The sequence below is a fragment of the Colletotrichum lupini genome, chromosome 6 (assembly GCF_023278565.1).
Source record: "Colletotrichum lupini chromosome 6, complete sequence".
NCBI lineage: Eukaryota > Fungi > Ascomycota > Sordariomycetes > Glomerellales > Glomerellaceae > Colletotrichum > Colletotrichum lupini.
In genome coordinates this window covers 5,188,469-5,204,688 of record NC_064679.1, presented here as the reverse complement: position 1 = coordinate 5,204,688, position 16,220 = coordinate 5,188,469, and the positions used below count along the sequence as shown (strand labels likewise).

The 16,220-nt window shown below is 51.6% G+C and overlaps 4 protein-coding genes across 4 annotated transcripts; 2 read left to right on the top strand and 2 right to left on the bottom strand.

Moving 5' to 3' along the window:
• Positions 1 to 18: 18 nt before the first annotated feature.
• CLUP02_13009 (uncharacterized protein) lies at positions 19 to 3,124 on the top strand (the record flags this gene model as incomplete). Its single annotated transcript, XM_049291967.1, has 14 exons — positions 19 to 153; positions 216 to 271; positions 376 to 466; positions 526 to 624; positions 887 to 1,144; positions 1,203 to 1,337; positions 1,428 to 1,553; positions 1,618 to 1,794; positions 1,836 to 2,046; positions 2,116 to 2,308; positions 2,361 to 2,536; positions 2,598 to 2,745; positions 2,824 to 2,836; positions 2,936 to 3,124. The coding sequence occupies 14 exons, from the start codon at positions 19 to 21 to the stop codon at positions 3,122 to 3,124; spliced, it is 2,007 nt and encodes a 668-aa protein (XP_049149113.1).
• Positions 3,125 to 5,007: 1,883 nt separating this feature from the next.
• CLUP02_13008 (uncharacterized protein) lies at positions 5,008 to 7,365 on the top strand (the record flags this gene model as incomplete). Its single annotated transcript, XM_049291966.1, has 3 exons — positions 5,008 to 5,626; positions 5,686 to 5,772; positions 5,828 to 7,365. 3 exons carry the CDS (start codon positions 5,008 to 5,010, stop codon positions 7,363 to 7,365), a joined length of 2,244 nt encoding a protein of 747 aa, XP_049149112.1.
• Positions 7,366 to 8,333: 968 nt separating this feature from the next.
• On the bottom strand, positions 8,334 to 9,901 carry CLUP02_13007 (uncharacterized protein; the record flags this gene model as incomplete). Its single annotated transcript, XM_049291965.1, has 6 exons — positions 8,334 to 8,525; positions 8,580 to 8,793; positions 8,857 to 9,006; positions 9,070 to 9,176; positions 9,378 to 9,648; positions 9,750 to 9,901. 6 exons carry the CDS (start codon positions 9,899 to 9,901, stop codon positions 8,334 to 8,336), a joined length of 1,086 nt encoding a protein of 361 aa, XP_049149111.1.
• A 1,100-nt stretch (positions 9,902 to 11,001) lies between these two features.
• CLUP02_13006 (uncharacterized protein) lies at positions 11,002 to 13,636 on the bottom strand (the record flags this gene model as incomplete). The annotated part of the gene is made up of 7 exons (XM_049291964.1): positions 11,002 to 11,412; positions 11,496 to 12,570; positions 12,706 to 12,804; positions 12,914 to 12,952; positions 13,054 to 13,275; positions 13,332 to 13,406; positions 13,572 to 13,636. The coding sequence occupies 7 exons, from the start codon at positions 13,634 to 13,636 to the stop codon at positions 11,002 to 11,004; spliced, it is 1,986 nt and encodes a 661-aa protein (XP_049149110.1).
• Between the last annotated feature and the right edge of the window lie 2,584 nt (positions 13,637 to 16,220).

The window sequence follows — 16,220 nt, the reverse complement described above, 5'->3', positions numbered from 1 at the left end:
CCGTAGACCGTTGCACCAATGGAAGGGGTCTCGGTCAACCGCCGATGGATGGGGCTGGGCAACTGGACCGTAATGTCGTCTTCTTGCACGGTCATGAGAGCTCGGGAGTGTCCAGTACAAAATGCGGAGTTTTCTCCGGCGAGGCAGATCCACGTAAGATACCGACAGTGTACCTACCTATGGTCAAGAGCACAGGATCACGAGGATGGATAAAGCTGTCTTATGTGACGCCCCTTTGCAAGCAGGCACAGATCTCTCTGCTTTCCATTCCGTAAGTGCTTGGCCTGCCTTGGAACCCGGGAGAGAGCCCTTTCCTAAAACTATGAAGAAAGGCATGGACCTTCCATTGGTAGGAAGACAGGATGGTGCGTGCAGGTTGAGCTTGGAGGAAGGAGGGATCCTGGCTGAGGTCCAGTGGGAACACGGGAAGGCACAGCCATGTCTGCTTCGTGAACCGCCCACCTTGGTGCACAGACGACCGGGAAACGACTACGAATAGAGGGGCCCGGTGACCAGTGGTGGCAGGATGGCAGATGGGAAGAGGAAGGGACGCACGGAATACCAGGGACCTCTTACCTTTCTTACTTTAACCTCAACGGATGTAGTGGAAGGCACCTCGCGAAAGTAAGGTACGGGTGTGCCTTCCATAATACCTTGGGTACTCATTTTCGTAAGTGCACCAGATATCGTCCCTTCCTGCCTTTGCCCCATACCTTCCATGCATGCATTGTGTTCCTTACCTAAGGTACCTACATAGTATGCCATAAGGTACTAAGGCAAGTGGTGGAGGAGGTACTTTGGGGCCTGGGAAAGTCCGGGTCGACCTCTCACCTCACCTCATGTAGAGAACACAGGCAAACCTCAGGCTCACTCTTACTTGTCTTAGCAATTGCCCGAGGAATTGCAGTTTGACCTCGGCGGTGCGACAGACTTTACCTTAACTTCCATTGACTCTCTTTTCACTCCGAAGCACTTACAGGCTACAGCATCGACACCAAACTATGCTGCAATTCCCCCACGGGCACTTACACCATCTTTAGACGAGAGGGTTTCTGAGAGACGCATGGATTGGTTCCAGGGACCCCCCATCAACTGTCAGGGTCGTGCCCACTACGTGCTGGGCCCTGCAAGATTGGACTCTGAGGTTTGAACACACCGGGGGAGCCACTAACAGTGAATGCAACAGGCTAACATCGCCCTAGATCATCTACAGATACTTCCACTTTCCACCGATATGTCGACATCTTCCCTATGTTTCGTTATCCAGGCTCTCATCACTCTCCGCATATTTCTTACGGATAGACTCCAGCCTCCGTGCGGCCTGCCCCCGTGCTCCAGTACCCCCGTACCTCCGAACCCTGGCGGCCCGCAGTCATTCGATGAGATGCCGACCTTCTAAGTTCTCCATTCGTTTCCGCCGGCAATAGACCACCAACGAGGCGAGACGCCGGCCAAGACTGCTCGCCAATACCATGTCTCTGTCACCACTCGATCCTCACGAATATACCCAAGACAATACGCAGCAAATCCTCCCCGGCAAGCCCTCCCACAAGGTACCCATATCCCGAACCTGAACTTGCACCCTAGTCTCGATGCCGACGAACAGCCACATTCAAGACGACGACGACGGCCACGACGACCACGAACGCACATTACTCGGAAAAAGAAACAAGACGACGAACAGCATCAAAACAGCACCAACCTGATCATGTTGAAGCCCCGGCCACTAAGCCAGAGCCAGCCTCCCACGCAGCCCGGCCCAGCGCGCCGCATCTGCATTGCAGCTTGCTTCCAGTGACAGGGCGCCATGGCACCAACCAGAACAACGCAACAAGACTTCTGCCGCTCCCGACAAGTTTCAATCTGAGGCGAACCCTCTTTTCCCCCCGGCTCCTACATCTCAGCCAGCCATACCTGCATACATTGGTATACTCTTCTCCTTCACATTGCCAAGCCGACACATCGCCATGCATCGTAAGCTTTCATGGCTCATTACTGGTTTTCCAAACTGCTGCGAATCCCGCGGCGCCCCTAGTCCTGACACTCGTTCTCTTTGGGCGGCGACTTGTCTCTGCCTAAAGGTTTCCCCTACCAGAGCTGACCTGCGAAGCTGAGGCGCTTTCGACGCCCTGTCTGGGCTACATGATCTCTTAGACCTTGCCGTGGTTGGCTCACGACCACGCGATGGATCGAGGTACATGCCATGGCAGTCGAGATGGCGCTGTGTTCCCCCGGCTCTTTGCGGCTCGCCTTGCCTTCCTTCACGGCGCGCCATTTCGGCCGACAGGACCACAGACTCTTCGTGTCTGTGACCCTGACTGGATCTCCAGACTCCATGCCATCCATCATGATCCTCACAGACTCCGACACACCATGCCATGGATGCCACTCACCCACGGTTCCACGGTCGTCCCACCCCCACCCACGAATGGCTCCGCGCACAGCACCGGCCAGTCACGCCGCACATCGCTCACCAGCTCTTTGCTGATTCGCCAACCGACGATAGACTACTCCGCCCCGTCTCTTCACCTTGACAGTTGACTCTGACCAGAGCCCGTCGTCTTTCCAAATCCAGCCGCCTGCATATGCAGTGACAGGCCTCAGAAGCATGACCTTGGGTCTCACAGTCCACCATGATATCATGGTACAGAGACTTCTCCTACGCTTCGCTGCCCCAACGCCCATGGACAAGTACCGACCAACGCTGGCTCAATTCGCTTTGTGCCCGAAATGGAGCAAACCACCGTGATCCCGTCTCTGCCCTGGACTCTCGTCTCGCTGGGTCCTGACTCCTGCACGACTAATACATACGGCTTACCATAGGACAAGGTTGAAGGTGCCCTTATTACTCTTAGCCTCTCGCACAGTACCTAATAGTCTGGACTCTTGAGTCTTCACTGTTGGAACCCCCCCTCCCCCGATGTCCATCTCCGAGTTTCTCTCCATCTCCCCACTCTTCTTGACACAACGCGACGCGATCCCAAGCAATGATGCACCCTCCTTGTCAGGTTTGTCTCGCATCGTCCCGGTCAATTTTCTTCACCTTCATGGCGGCTGTCGGCCGATTGTCATGTCTTCGTTCCGCCAACGGAACCAGTCCAAGGCGCAGGAGCAATACGGATAGATCCATTGCGATTTCAAAAAACCGGCCACTTAGCTGGCCTGAACTTGTCGACTCATGAGTCGTGCGAATTGACGATCGACTGTCGGTCGCCGGTCCCCTCTTGGTCTCGTCATGGTCAATACCGACCAGCCTGCAGAAAAGACAAACGGGCTGTCGTCTCTCACTTTTCACTCTTGTTAGTGTAGGAATGAATGGTTTTCTTGCTCACTTCGTCTCAAGCAGTCGAGGTGGAGTCTCCGCGATACAACATGGCCGCGCATGACTTGAGCCCAAGGACTCAAGGAGTCGACGCACAGTCCAGCTTTCTGGCCAAGCCAGCTTCTGGTCAAAGCCAAAAGAAAATCTACGACGGCGAATCACAGCTCTTGACACCATCGTGGGGTGGTGTCGTGCGGGTAGCGACTTGCAGTACTTGAGGGTACCTTGCTGTCACTGGCAAGGGTTGTCGGCCATATTGCGCTAGCAACGACCGGGGCTGATGGAGGAGTCAGGAGGGGCCCGGCGAGATGTGGGAGCGGACAGGACGTTGGCGAGAGAGAGAAAGAGAGAGAGACTGAGAAAGGCACACATTTCCTCACTCTTTCTTTCTCTCCTCGTCTCTCTGTCTTACGTCGTCTGTTCACGCGTACTTACTTTCCTCTCTGCTTCTCGACGTCGGTGAGCACCAGTCCTTGTAATTAGTACGCCGTACGGAGTGCTGCACAAATGTATCGCAGATAGAGGAGAGAGATGCTGTCAAGGATGCCCCGAAATCCACTTGTCATCCACCGTCGACAAGAGCCAAGCTGACAGCGATTCGGTTCGTGTACGGAGTATTTTCTACGATTATCCGTACATACAGTAGAACTCCATACGGAGTACCCTCGTCGTTATACGGTGACCACTGGGCTCTTTAATTAGCATGGCCTTCCTTACGGCACTGACGGCACAGATAGGGACTGCCCTGGGGGCGGAGGAGCAAGGAAGCTGGTAACAGAGAGCATCAAAACCCCGGCTGTCGTCTTGGCACAAGTCGGTGCGACGTGAGACCTCACCACCACTTCGCTGCTCACCTCACATCCCACACCGTCCTTATCCGCCCGTGTTCACCCATGTTCGCCCATCCATCGTGTGGGTACCATGTATTTCGTACGGAGGCTACTGGCAGGCAGACAGTCTTGTTTCCCATGCTCCGTATGAAGTATCCGTACCCCCATCCCATGGGCCATTCATTCTCGCACCTTGCTTGAGGGGAGCTACCCAATGTGCTAGGGGGCCTTAGTGCGTATGGGAGAAACATCGATTCTCTGCATGTCTTCCCTCATTCACCTCGAGACCCTGTCGCCGTCCCGACTTCCCACCCACTAGGAGCGCAGCTATCTGCAGATATGTATATGCATATCCCGCCCCTCGAAGCGGCTGGCCCCATATCCTGTCGTCCAACGACCCTCTTTCCTTTCCCACTTCGTCTCGACGACAAGCTGGTTCCCAAATAAGACCCAGCGATCATCTCTCCACCCCATCTCAGCCCCTCCATTCCACGTCGGCTTTCCCAGTGATCAGCCTTTCCCTTCTTCTTGAGCGGACCGCAACGGTCTTGATCTTCAGAAGACCCCTCGCCCGCTTCCCTGTCTCATGTATCTTGACATTGGTCACTCGTCCTTGAGAGAGATATCATTTGACTGCCGTCCTTTCTTTTCCTCCCTGCTCGACCTCACACACCGTTCGACATCCCGTAGCTCTCACCAGACTCAACGATTGATCGACAACTCAGGCCGTCCAGATTCTATCCCGTCGCCACCGCACCAGCATTCCACCTTCGACGCATCGCTTTAACAACTGGCCACCAGAATCTCACCGGTTTTGAATATTTCGTGTTGGCATGGTCTCGCTAGTGACGAGCCATGGATTCTACCTCTCTCTCAATGGTTTCGGACGACGGGGATCTCTCATGGTCGGACCACCACAGTAACTCTTCAGACGACAACATGCAAGACGACATGCTGCTTCCACACCAACCAACCTCCCAAACGGCAGCGGCCTGGATGGCCTCGACCAGCATTCCTCACTCTCTCTCCGGGCAGCTGTCTCCCGTCAGCGCCGCCGTAGATATTCCCCATTTAGAGCCGTCCGGCGACCCGACAATCGTACACTCCGCATCCTCGTCCTGCACCGATTCCTGGAGCACTGGCCACGCCGATACGTGCGATGGAGACGATGCTGACAACGACATTGTATGGGAACAGGAGTCGGACGACACTTTTGCCATCATACCTAAAATAGAACCCACGGACGACGACGATCTAAAGCTGGGCGATGTTAAGGAGGCCCCATTAGCGCAAACTGGAACTACCTTGGTCTCGGCCACAAACTCACTGAAGCAGAAGCGACCCCGAGGAAGACCACGCAAGCATCCTGTAGCATCCATCATCAACCAGAGTAAGGTGACCAAGGGTCGATCCAAGACGGGCTGCATTACCTGTCGGAGACGGAAGAAGAAGTGTGACGAGGCGAAGCCGAGATGTAAGTGTCACTGCCGTATCACTCACTGCTTGGGACTTTTTCCCCTGACATGTGAGCAGGTATGAATTGCGAGAAGAATGCTGTTGTCTGCGAGGGCTATCATGAGAAGAAGCTATGGAGAAGCGGCAAAGAAAAGGCAACAATTGGTGAGTGCTCGCTTATGAATCCAGCAAATATGTTGATGGCCTAACTCGGAAGAAGATCACGTTGGGGATGAGGAGTCGCTCGTTTTCACCATGCAACCTCTTTTCAACGGCGTCGACACGATCGAGGACAAGATATTCTGGAGACACTACGGCGTCCACCTCAGCAACGTTCTGACTGTTGAGGGAGAAGCCAAGAATGCCTTTAAGGATATTATTCTTCCTTTGGCAAACCTTCACCAGGGCGTGATGCACTCGATCCTGGCCATGAGTAGCAAACACATCGACTTTGATACACCGTACGGCGCCAAGTTACTCGAGAGAAATCCGACAACCACCCTGGAAGCGCTACAGGCCCGGTCAGCATATCACGAGGAACAAGCGATGAAGACTCTGTACGCCGACATGAACCGTTCGGCGGAGGAGGACATTGATGATCGCGAAACAATCTTGTCGGCTCGCTACGCCCAAATCCTTTGCCTCCTGGTCACCACGCTGATTGAAGGTGAATCTCATGGAGCGCATCGTGTTCACCTGAGCGGATACAAGCAATTGATCCAAGAGAGCCCTCCAGAGGATCCTGTTTTCCTGGCCTTCATCAGCGAATTCTTCCAGTACCACATTTACGCGGACGAACTCCTCTGGCATCCCGCGCCCAACCGTCCTCGCTTGGCTTCCGAAGACTGGAGCCCCCTGGTTCCGTTGGACTCGCCTCGTCTTCTGGGTGTTGCTGATGGCCTGTTTCAACATCTCTGCCAAATCACCACAATTCGAAACGTCATCCGGGATAACATTTACAGACGCGCCGAGACTGTCGTGACGTATCACGTTCTGTACCGAGCGCAGGAGATTCAAGAGGCTATTGAGCAATGGATGCCTCTTTGGCCACCAGGTGATAGCCGTCACAGAGTTGGGCTGGTTTACAAACACATGATGTTCCTGCATCTCTTCCGCACAATCTACCCTCCTACCTCTCCAGAGAGACGGCCCTCCGTCTACTCTATAGCTACATCTGTCGCCACCTCAACCTCGTCGTCTTCCTCCCGCCGGCATTCGCAAATTTCTAGGCCGTCTACGGCCACGAGCTGCGCCTCGTCTCCCGGCCTGAGGCCCAGCATGGGTTCTGGGTTCCCCTCTTCGATGCAGCTCAAACGGGAGCCAAACTCTCGAGGACCGTCCAGGACGAGCTCGATGCATGAGTCCGATGCCGGGTCCTCTAGCTGCGCTGTGATTGATGAACAACGCCCAGCCTCTCCACCGCCGGTTCGCCGCCCGCAGCAGCATGACAATCGCATCACTGCTGCGGTGGACGAGTCCCTATCGATCATGGAGGGATTCAAGCCATCCGACCCAGCTCTTACCCTTTTGCTGATGCCGAGTCTGGTCATTGGTACTACATGCTTCGACCCCACACAGCAAGAGCGACTTCGAGGCATCATCCGGTCGGTCCGGGGCTACACTGGTCTTCGCAACTGCGATAGAGTCCTCGAGGTCCTGGAAGAAGTCTGGCACCTCATGGAGTGTGGCGAGTGGATTGCTGTCTGGGACTGGCAGAGCGTTGCCAGACGCCTCGGACTTGATTTCTTGTGCACCTGAAATCCATTAGCCAGTTCACGGCGGATGGCGCCTATCCATCCGCGCTGTTCTTGTACTCGCCAGATGCTCTTCTCACTATCTTCTTTATTACCTTCATCCCGGTATACCCGCGCGTTGTATTCTTTCTTCCCTCGTCCTTTCTCTCTCTCTCACTAACACTCTTCTCTTTTCCTCCTCGGGTCGGCACTACTGTGGTCGGAGTTACTGGGTGAAGCATGTCATGGGGGCGACATCATGTACAGGGGCCATTTGCATTCCGGCTTCGCACGACGCCATGGGATTGGGATGGGCAACGGGCGGGCGGAGCGATTGATGAACCTTGGCATCCTAGACAACAAGACGGGATGGCAGTCGGGAAATTGCTAGCTTGTCATCACGTTGATCCTTTTTTTTTCTCCCTGCTCTCCGCACGGCGGCGTTTCCCTTTCTTGTATTTTTGAGGGTCGGCTGCCAGTCTTTTTTTTTTTCCCTATATTTTCTTTTTCTCTCTTGTGGTTTCGTATTGGCTTTTTGGGTTAATGGGACAGACAAGGAAACTGTCTGGATCTGGGCGGCTCGGACTCTGTTCCGATTTGAAATTTATCGCAACAACTGTTATGCTCGTTTGGACGGCTTCCCCCGGAATTTGGCTCCAGGGAAAGTCGGTGGCGATGCATGCAAGTACTATACGAGCCAGTATTATCATGGCACTGGAGGAGTATGGTCGCAACACAATACAATCTGCGCTGGTTGCGCCTCTCCTCACTCTTTTACAATTGCCTCTCGCCTCGCATTGTGTGTCCTATGCCCGTTGCCAGCCTTACAGTACAGAGGTATGGTATTTCGTTGATTAGACGCATAAGATGGAGCAGCGGCGTCATCCACTGCCGCTCCCCCCCGGACGACTTTGAATGATCCGACATTCGCATCCGAAGCGTGGCCGTGGGTGCATGTTCGGACAAAAACGATGGGTTGTGCAGTGAAGATCCCTATTTGCCGACACGGCCGTGAGAGCCGAATGATCCCACCCACTCACTCTGGGGCCCATCCCTTTGCTCTGCAGCTGGGTTCATGTACTCTCTACTTTTCATTGTACCTTGAATGATGACTAGAAGTAAGAGGGAGTCCAGATACGTACAACGGACGCTGATCATCACATCTGGAACCATCTCGGCCACTGCCTGGCCCGTCTCTCGAGTCTCGACTTTCTCTCTCCAGCGGTTCTAAAGACGGACATTGTTCTCCCGTTGGATGGGCGCCGGCGGTCGATGTGGATGGATCATGGACGAGAGGGACCGGGGTGTCGGGGTCAGGTTCAGGGTCAGGGTCGTGGTGTGTAGTGGGGGCGCCGGGGGGGTGCGTACGCGACTACTGTACGTCTGGATACGGGATAGTTGGAGACTTTGACTTGGAGTTGCTTTGAGATGCTGCAGGGAAATGGAGCTGCTGCTGCACAGCTGAGGACCAAGAAAAGTTTCAATCTTTGCCTTCAATCTAAGTCGGCAGTCTCACACTGGGCGAGAGGATACGCAGTACGGAGGAGGGTGAGGAGCCAACCTCGCCACAGCTTGCAGAGACCCCTCTTCCTCCGGGCAGGCCTCCAAGCTCTCTTCCTCAACTAGGTATTTCTCCTCCCCCTTGTTGATGGTCATCACTGGGGCACTGGCACGGTGCAGTTGGAGCTACGAGCGAGCCGTCCAGGGGACGCGATGGCGCGCAATCTACGGGACCAGGCCAGGGGAGCTTGGAGAGCCTAGAGGAGCGTTGTCACGTTGGAGAGATTTGGGGGCCCTTTCACTAATTCCCGTTTGTTCTTGGCCCAGGGTATTGATCTGTACGTCTGAGGCATGGACGGGGGGTTTTTTGGGTACTATGTGAGATAGCATTGATTGCTTTTTTGCGTTTTGGTATACTTCCTCCGGAGTAGATTGATCTCGGCCGTTGATGCCTTTGGTTGACCTACCTTACCCACTGCTACAGTACTATCCAGGCAGCCCGGTGACTGGTGTGCTCCGAGGGGGCAAAGTGCTTACGGAGGACACCCATTTCGTAGACGTCGGATACTTCGGGCGGGAAAGGCTGCCGTGGTGCGTTGCTTGTCCCAGTTCATCCTCACCTTCCGCTGCAGCGTGTATCCAGTCGGATATCGGATGATTTGTGGTGTTGCTGGTGGCGGTGGCGGTCCGCTGGAGACAGCGAAAGAAAGTGGTGCGACCGTTGGGAAAGCGGAGAGGCTCTCCGCAGTTCATTTTGCTCCCCTCCAGGGCCCCCTGGAAGTCCCCGAGGAAGAGAAGGAGGATGAATCTGGTGGGAGCATTGAAAGGGAAAGGGAGTGAGAGCAAACGCCGCTACAGGCTACGTAGAAAAAGGCCGGGTATGTCGCTGTCAACGTTGGACCAATCTACCGTGCCACCGTCCACGTCGCACAGAACCGTCGGCCGGTGTTTGAAGGGTATCCCCCGGGACGGCGCTTCGGGAAGGTCGGCGGCGCGCTGCGGGAGAGAAATGGCGCGGGGGGGGCGATGGTGGTTGGTGGTTGGTTGGTACGTGCTTTCATCTTCAAGGATTTGCTTTTTTTGCTTTTTTTCCATTTTCTTTCCTCCGCATCCGCCTCATCTACCTTAACCCAGTCTCCTTTCTTTTTTCCTTACATCTGCAGAGTCTGAGGGTACTATCCCAACGTCTCGAATCCGAGACATGCAGAAAGAATTTGGACCAACGAGATACGGTAGGCAGTAGGTAGGTATTCGCGCCCAGTGACATCGCCTGGCGAGGTGGTGTCTTGAGATTCGACAAGGGACAGGCCTGGTCAGACCATCAAAGTCGTGATGTCGTCGAACATGGGGAGGGGGGAGGTCTCCACTCCAAGCGGCGTTATCTGATGGGCTGTTCATTGCTACATAAAGTACATTGTCGCGAGATTGAGCTGGAGCAGCGGTGCATACTACACCGTACAGGGCCCCGAGGTGCCGAGCCACGATGGTAACGAACGAACGATTGGTATCCACGGAATAGCAGAGTTTGGGCGTGCATTACAGCAAGGGTAGGTTTACATTGATGGCTACAAAAGTCATGGGATACAAAAGAAATCTTTCGAGCGGCTGCAATCTACAGTGCAATCGGCAATCGTACAGGGGGACAGGTGCAACTTGTCGCAATGTCCCTCTCCTCTCCCCGAGCCAAAGAGCCCAGGATCTAATCGCAAACGTGCTCTATCTTACAGGTTGGGGTCGTCGCATTCCCAGCCACGCATTATTATGCCTGCGAACGCGCATGTCGCAATCTGGATGGGCCACACATCCAACTCTCAGCTACTCCATTCGATGGCCGACACGTAGCTGGCAAGCCGGTGTCATCCTGTTCGTCTCTTCAGGCTTCATCCCATACCGGCCGAGTCCATCGACCCAGTCGCATAATCGATCAGCGCCAGATCTTTGTCCGATCTAAGGGTCGCCCTCGAAGTTGATAGGTCATGGTGGGCCATAGGATCGGACAATCAGATCTGAGCTCGCGTCACACTGTCCCATCACAGTCACTCGGTTTCGTCTCGTAAGGTAGCTCGGCTCTTGAATGTGGCAGCCTCGATGGTGGACTCCGTATCGCCATCGGGCTATTGACGACCTGACCATACCAGACTCGGGCTCAGACGAACATGCCTCAATCTTCACCCTCAATAAGCTTGACGGTAACACCGTTCTTGCCGTCACGAGCAATCTGGTACTTGCCACCGAGGACAAGGTCCTTGGCGACAAGCTCGCGCGTGCGGCCAAGGGACTCGATGTCACCGATACGCTGGATCGTAGCCTCCAGATGATCCCGGAAGCCCTTCTCGGCGCAGATCTCTTGGAACGCGCGGTGCATCGGTACAGATGAGGCGCGGACCTCAGCATTGGCGGCGATACTAAACAGGTTGAGCCGGTCCATGTCACGTATGAAGTCGGCACGCGTCATGATTTGCTGCGCCTTGTGCATCGGAAACCTGGGCAGTACGTGACCCTTTTCGTCGTCGTACAGCTCCATGTCTTCTTCCTCATCTACGAGGGCTTGAGCGAGAACCATAGCACCGGCCTATCATTTGTTGTCAGTTCAGATCGTCCACTAGCGTTCCCGTGCCAGCTTGCGACGATGCGGAGAGGGGGGTCGTTACGTACAGCCCACTTCTGCTGGTCCATCACATCGTCGTCCATCTCGGCGCCGAGAATCCAGCACTGGTTGAGGAACCATGTTTTCTCGACCTCACAGATGGATTTGCACGTAGCAATCATATCTCTGCTTTTAGCAACGCGATTCAAGAACGAGAGTCGGCCGCCCACGAGATCATACACCTCCTCAAGTCTCGTTGGGCTCAATTTCTCGTTGAAGTATTTCATGCGGTACTTTGCGAGAGCTGCGATGGCTTGGCGTTTGGGCAGGTCGCGCACCGACATAATCTCCATACGCGTAGCTAGCTGCTTGAACCGCTCGTATACCCAGTAGTCATCCGTGTTGAAGACCATTGTCACGAGGTTGGACGCCGCCCACTGTTCGGCACGTTGTTGAAGAAGTTCGATCAAGTCCTTGCCATCGTCATCGTCGCGGATCAGGTGCATCTGGTTGATGATGACAACCAGGGGCTTCTTTCGCGTTTCACGGTTGACCAGAGCAACTTTTTCAAGCTTGTTGAGGGCACGTTCGATATCCAACAGAGCCGTCGTGTCGCGAGGACCGCGTTCGCTGAAGTAACCGCCAATGTAATCCTCATGGAACTCAAAGTCGAGGGCCTTGCCGAGGCGTATGCGCACAATTTCCAAGTCTGCGTGGGCCTCAAACATGGCCACGCCTTCGCCGTCGATTTTACGCATGGCCTCGATCAGCATGCTGCTCTTGCCGGTCCCTTTCTCGCCCATGAGCAAAAAGTAGTGCCCAGCCTCTGACCCGTCGATAATTCTATCGACGCGTGCCTGCTCTGGCCGCTGCACCCACCGATCATCGGCCTCGGCGGAGGTTTGCGGCACTTCCTTCCCAATAGCGGCCAGCTCAAGAACGGGGTCACCAGGCGTGAAGGCGCGGGTCATCTTCTTCAGGACAATGCGCTTGTACGTCTTGTGGTAAGCATAGCCTGCCACTGCGAAGCCGACAGCAAGGACGAGAATGGAGGCGAACGACGTCGCGGCGGACTCGAGCATCTTCTTGGGAAGACTATCGCCGCCATCTTGGGCTCTAGGAGTGGTAGGTTCTGACTTTGAGCTTGATTGTGGTTGATCTAGGTTGAAGGTCAGCTCTTGTTGCAACGACAGGAGGATCTTTCACTGGAGATTCCTCTTCATTGGCCCAAAAGGCAAGGTCCGCTCTACTAGACAGTGCATTGGTAATAGACATTACAAGCAAGATGTGACAGCAACCGTTTCGCAGCCTGATTCGCTGTGGAAACCAGTCGAGATCTGATTTGCAGCATCTTGGCTTGCAGGATCGGGTCTTCGGCTACACAGAGATGTAGCATCCCTGTCCAAAACATTCAGAGAAAGCGGATATCTGACGCCCAGCCTCGCGCAGCCGTGCCCCATTGGGCTTCTTACAGGTGCCGCATCACATCCATCCCGCCAACATTGCATGGAGGAAGAAGATGAAGCTACCACGCAGAGAGTGGAACCGCGCAGCGACGACAAGAAAGGATGGGGGAACTCGGAGAGGTACACACGAAGAAATGAGAACGTACGCGCACCAACTCACCGGATCTTGCTGGCGGGTGTGTGGAGAAGCAGGCGGCGGCTGTCTTGATGTTGACGGCCGATGAAGGTGGTGGTGCCAATGCCGGTGCCGTCCTTGCCGGTGCTGACAGCGGCCCCCAAGAACTGCGGCCGAGGCGGCAGCCACGCGTTCCAACCCACCGGGTCGGAGAGGGGCGCAAGTGCGACAGCATACGCTGCCCACCCTTGCTCGCCAAAGTCATTGCTATATTATGTGATGAGCATCTGCAGGGCCTGCTGCGGCTCGATTCCGATGGCGACGGGTCGCTGAGAAGTCCTCGCCGAGTGAGAGAGAGCGTCTCGGAGCGGAGGGGGGGAAAGGCCGGCCGGCAGGTTCTGGCGGGCAGTAAATGTGGTGTAGAGAATTAAGCAAGGCACAGCGGAGAGTGCGAGATTTTGTGTTTATGGAACAGACAACGGGGAAATTAAAGAGAGAAAGAAGAGAACAGGACAAAGAGTCAGTGTCGGTCAAGCCACAGGGGAAAAAACAGGAAACACAACACGTCGGTGCTACGAAAGGAGAGGACTCCGAGAGCTCCTGCTACATCTTTGGCCTTTCTTGGCATGGTTCTTGACCTTCTTTCCTTGGCAGTGGCCCCTGCCCAGCTGAGACGAACCCAACTGTGGCGCCCCTGACACATCACGTGATGGACAACTCCCAAATGTGGCTGGTGCTTTCTTCACCTCACCTTAGGTAAGCAAACCAAGTTCCGGATAGGAAGTTCAGGTAGCTATGGAGCCAACCATCACAACGACAGACCGTTGGCGAAGCTTCATCAAACCATTGCCTGCTGGAGCAAGACATCAGCAAATGATTCCATAAAGCCGAGCCTTACCTTTAGATTATATCATATCTCTCATCAGTTTTCTCATGAATTCAAGATGTTAATCATGCCTTTCTCTTCATCCTATGGTCTATTGACTTACCTCATCTCGCTCGACTAATTGATGTACAGATAGATACTTACTCATATATCAGCAGTGCCGTAATATACTTCATCCACGAGACACACGAAGGATGGTGCTAGGTTTACATAACTCGAATGAACTAAGGGTATTACTATGATCTACATGTACTCCTCATCTAGGTTCAATCGTTACTCATTGTCTGATCAATTTTTTTACTAAAAAAGATTTTGGAGTCTCCTTCCTTCTTTGCAACATGATAATTCCTGGTATTCAGTGATCAGGCTTAAAAGTTTAAACGGAGTAGTACTATTTCTAGTCAAGATAAATATCATGTCACACTCGAGACAAATCTACGCTTCAGAAGCTCAAAGCGTCCATGTTGCATTGTGTTACGTAATAGGGATAGTAATCGCACCTTACAAAGTGCCCTTTACGTGCTAAATCACGTGTCTATCTCAAATATCGTATATATAGACCTTCTCCTTTTATCTATTTCTATTTTAATAGTTAAGCTACTTTTACTATACTCCGTATGCCCATTACTACGTACTATAACTCGTAATAATTATAAGCCTAGCTCTTAGTTAAGACCCTATATTACGATAACGCACTTATTAATACGATTCCTACGATCTTTTTAAAATAACCGACTTATTTATACCTACTTTAGCCTAAGCTAAACTAACTAGCTATAATAGTTAAATTAAATAGTTTAACGCACTTTATACTATAAATAAGGGTATTAAGGTCTAGAAATACGTCGACCTAGACGCTCTAAATTCCGACGCATTCCTCGACCCCTCTATAGCGCTTACTTTATTTTTAGAATTCGGATAATTAATTACGACCCGTAATAAAAAAGAACTACGAGCTTACTAGGCCCGTTATAAGGCGTTTAAAAACGACTAAAGAAACTAAGAAATCCTCTATTAATAACTTCTAAATATAACTCCTAGTACGAACTTTTCGACTTCTTTAAGTACGAATAACCTATAGAACTAAGCCGGGTTTCTTTTTATAAAACTAGCTATACTACTTATTTTACGTAGATAAATCTATTTTTATACCGTACTTATAAAGAGGATCTATACGCTTAAAAGTATTTAAAAATAATAGAAGCTTAATACTAAATACGAGTAACTCATAGCTTATGAACGTAATATTATTAATACGTATATTAAAGTCCTTATTTAGTAATTAGTAAAATTAGTTAATGCTATATTATATAAATACGCATTCTAAAAAGCTACCGAGAACGGCGCTAAGTTTAGTATATAGCGAATTATTAAATATTTAAAATAAGAATTTACGCCCCCCGAACTAATAATAAGGAATGCGGTTCGAGAGGAATATGTTACGAAGGTAACTTTGTTTACCTTATTATTCGCCTTATTATCAATATTACGTAAGCAACCTATATACCATATTAATCTACGATTTCTGTAGATTATTATAGGTATTGATTATGTAAGCAATACTGCTTATATAAGCTTACGTGAGCAATGGAAAGTACTGGAAGGTAACTGAATAATCTAGAATTTACTCGAGGCGGAATTACGTACTACGATTACGCATTCACTTACGTATACGCTTATTAATTATATCATAATTAATAAGCAATGGAATATTCTAGTAGGAGGTTTTTATACCTATATGTAGGCGTGTATTTGCCTACCTAGACCTTTCGTTAAGTAAGCAACTTCTCATATAGTAATTCAACTATATTACTCTCTTTACTACAAAAACCTCTTTTATATACGCTTATTTCCCCTATATTCATATATTCTTGCTTCTATATAAATATTCACTTTTTATATTCTTTATAAGAATATCCCGCATTACCTCGTTAAAGCTATACGTACTAGAAATACTAATAAGCCCTTAATAAAACGAGGACCAGAATTAATTCCTAACGCTAATATAAGGAGTAGTAGTCCGCTTACTTCCGAGCTAAAACGTACGATATTTTAAAAATTAATAAAAAGATCGCCGTACTCGACTTCTTAGTTATAGTTAAGTCTAGACTTAACCCTATATAGGGCTAACGTATATATAAGACCTTTAGTAAATTAATAGCCTTTAGAACGCACACGAGGACCCTCGAAGAGATTACGTATATATTTAGCTTAGTAACCTAGGATATATATACTAAACGACCTTTAAGTTAAGGAGGGGCTTACTTTACTTTTACTAGACGCTCTAACTTAGTTAACGACGTAAATAATAAGAGTAACGTTATAT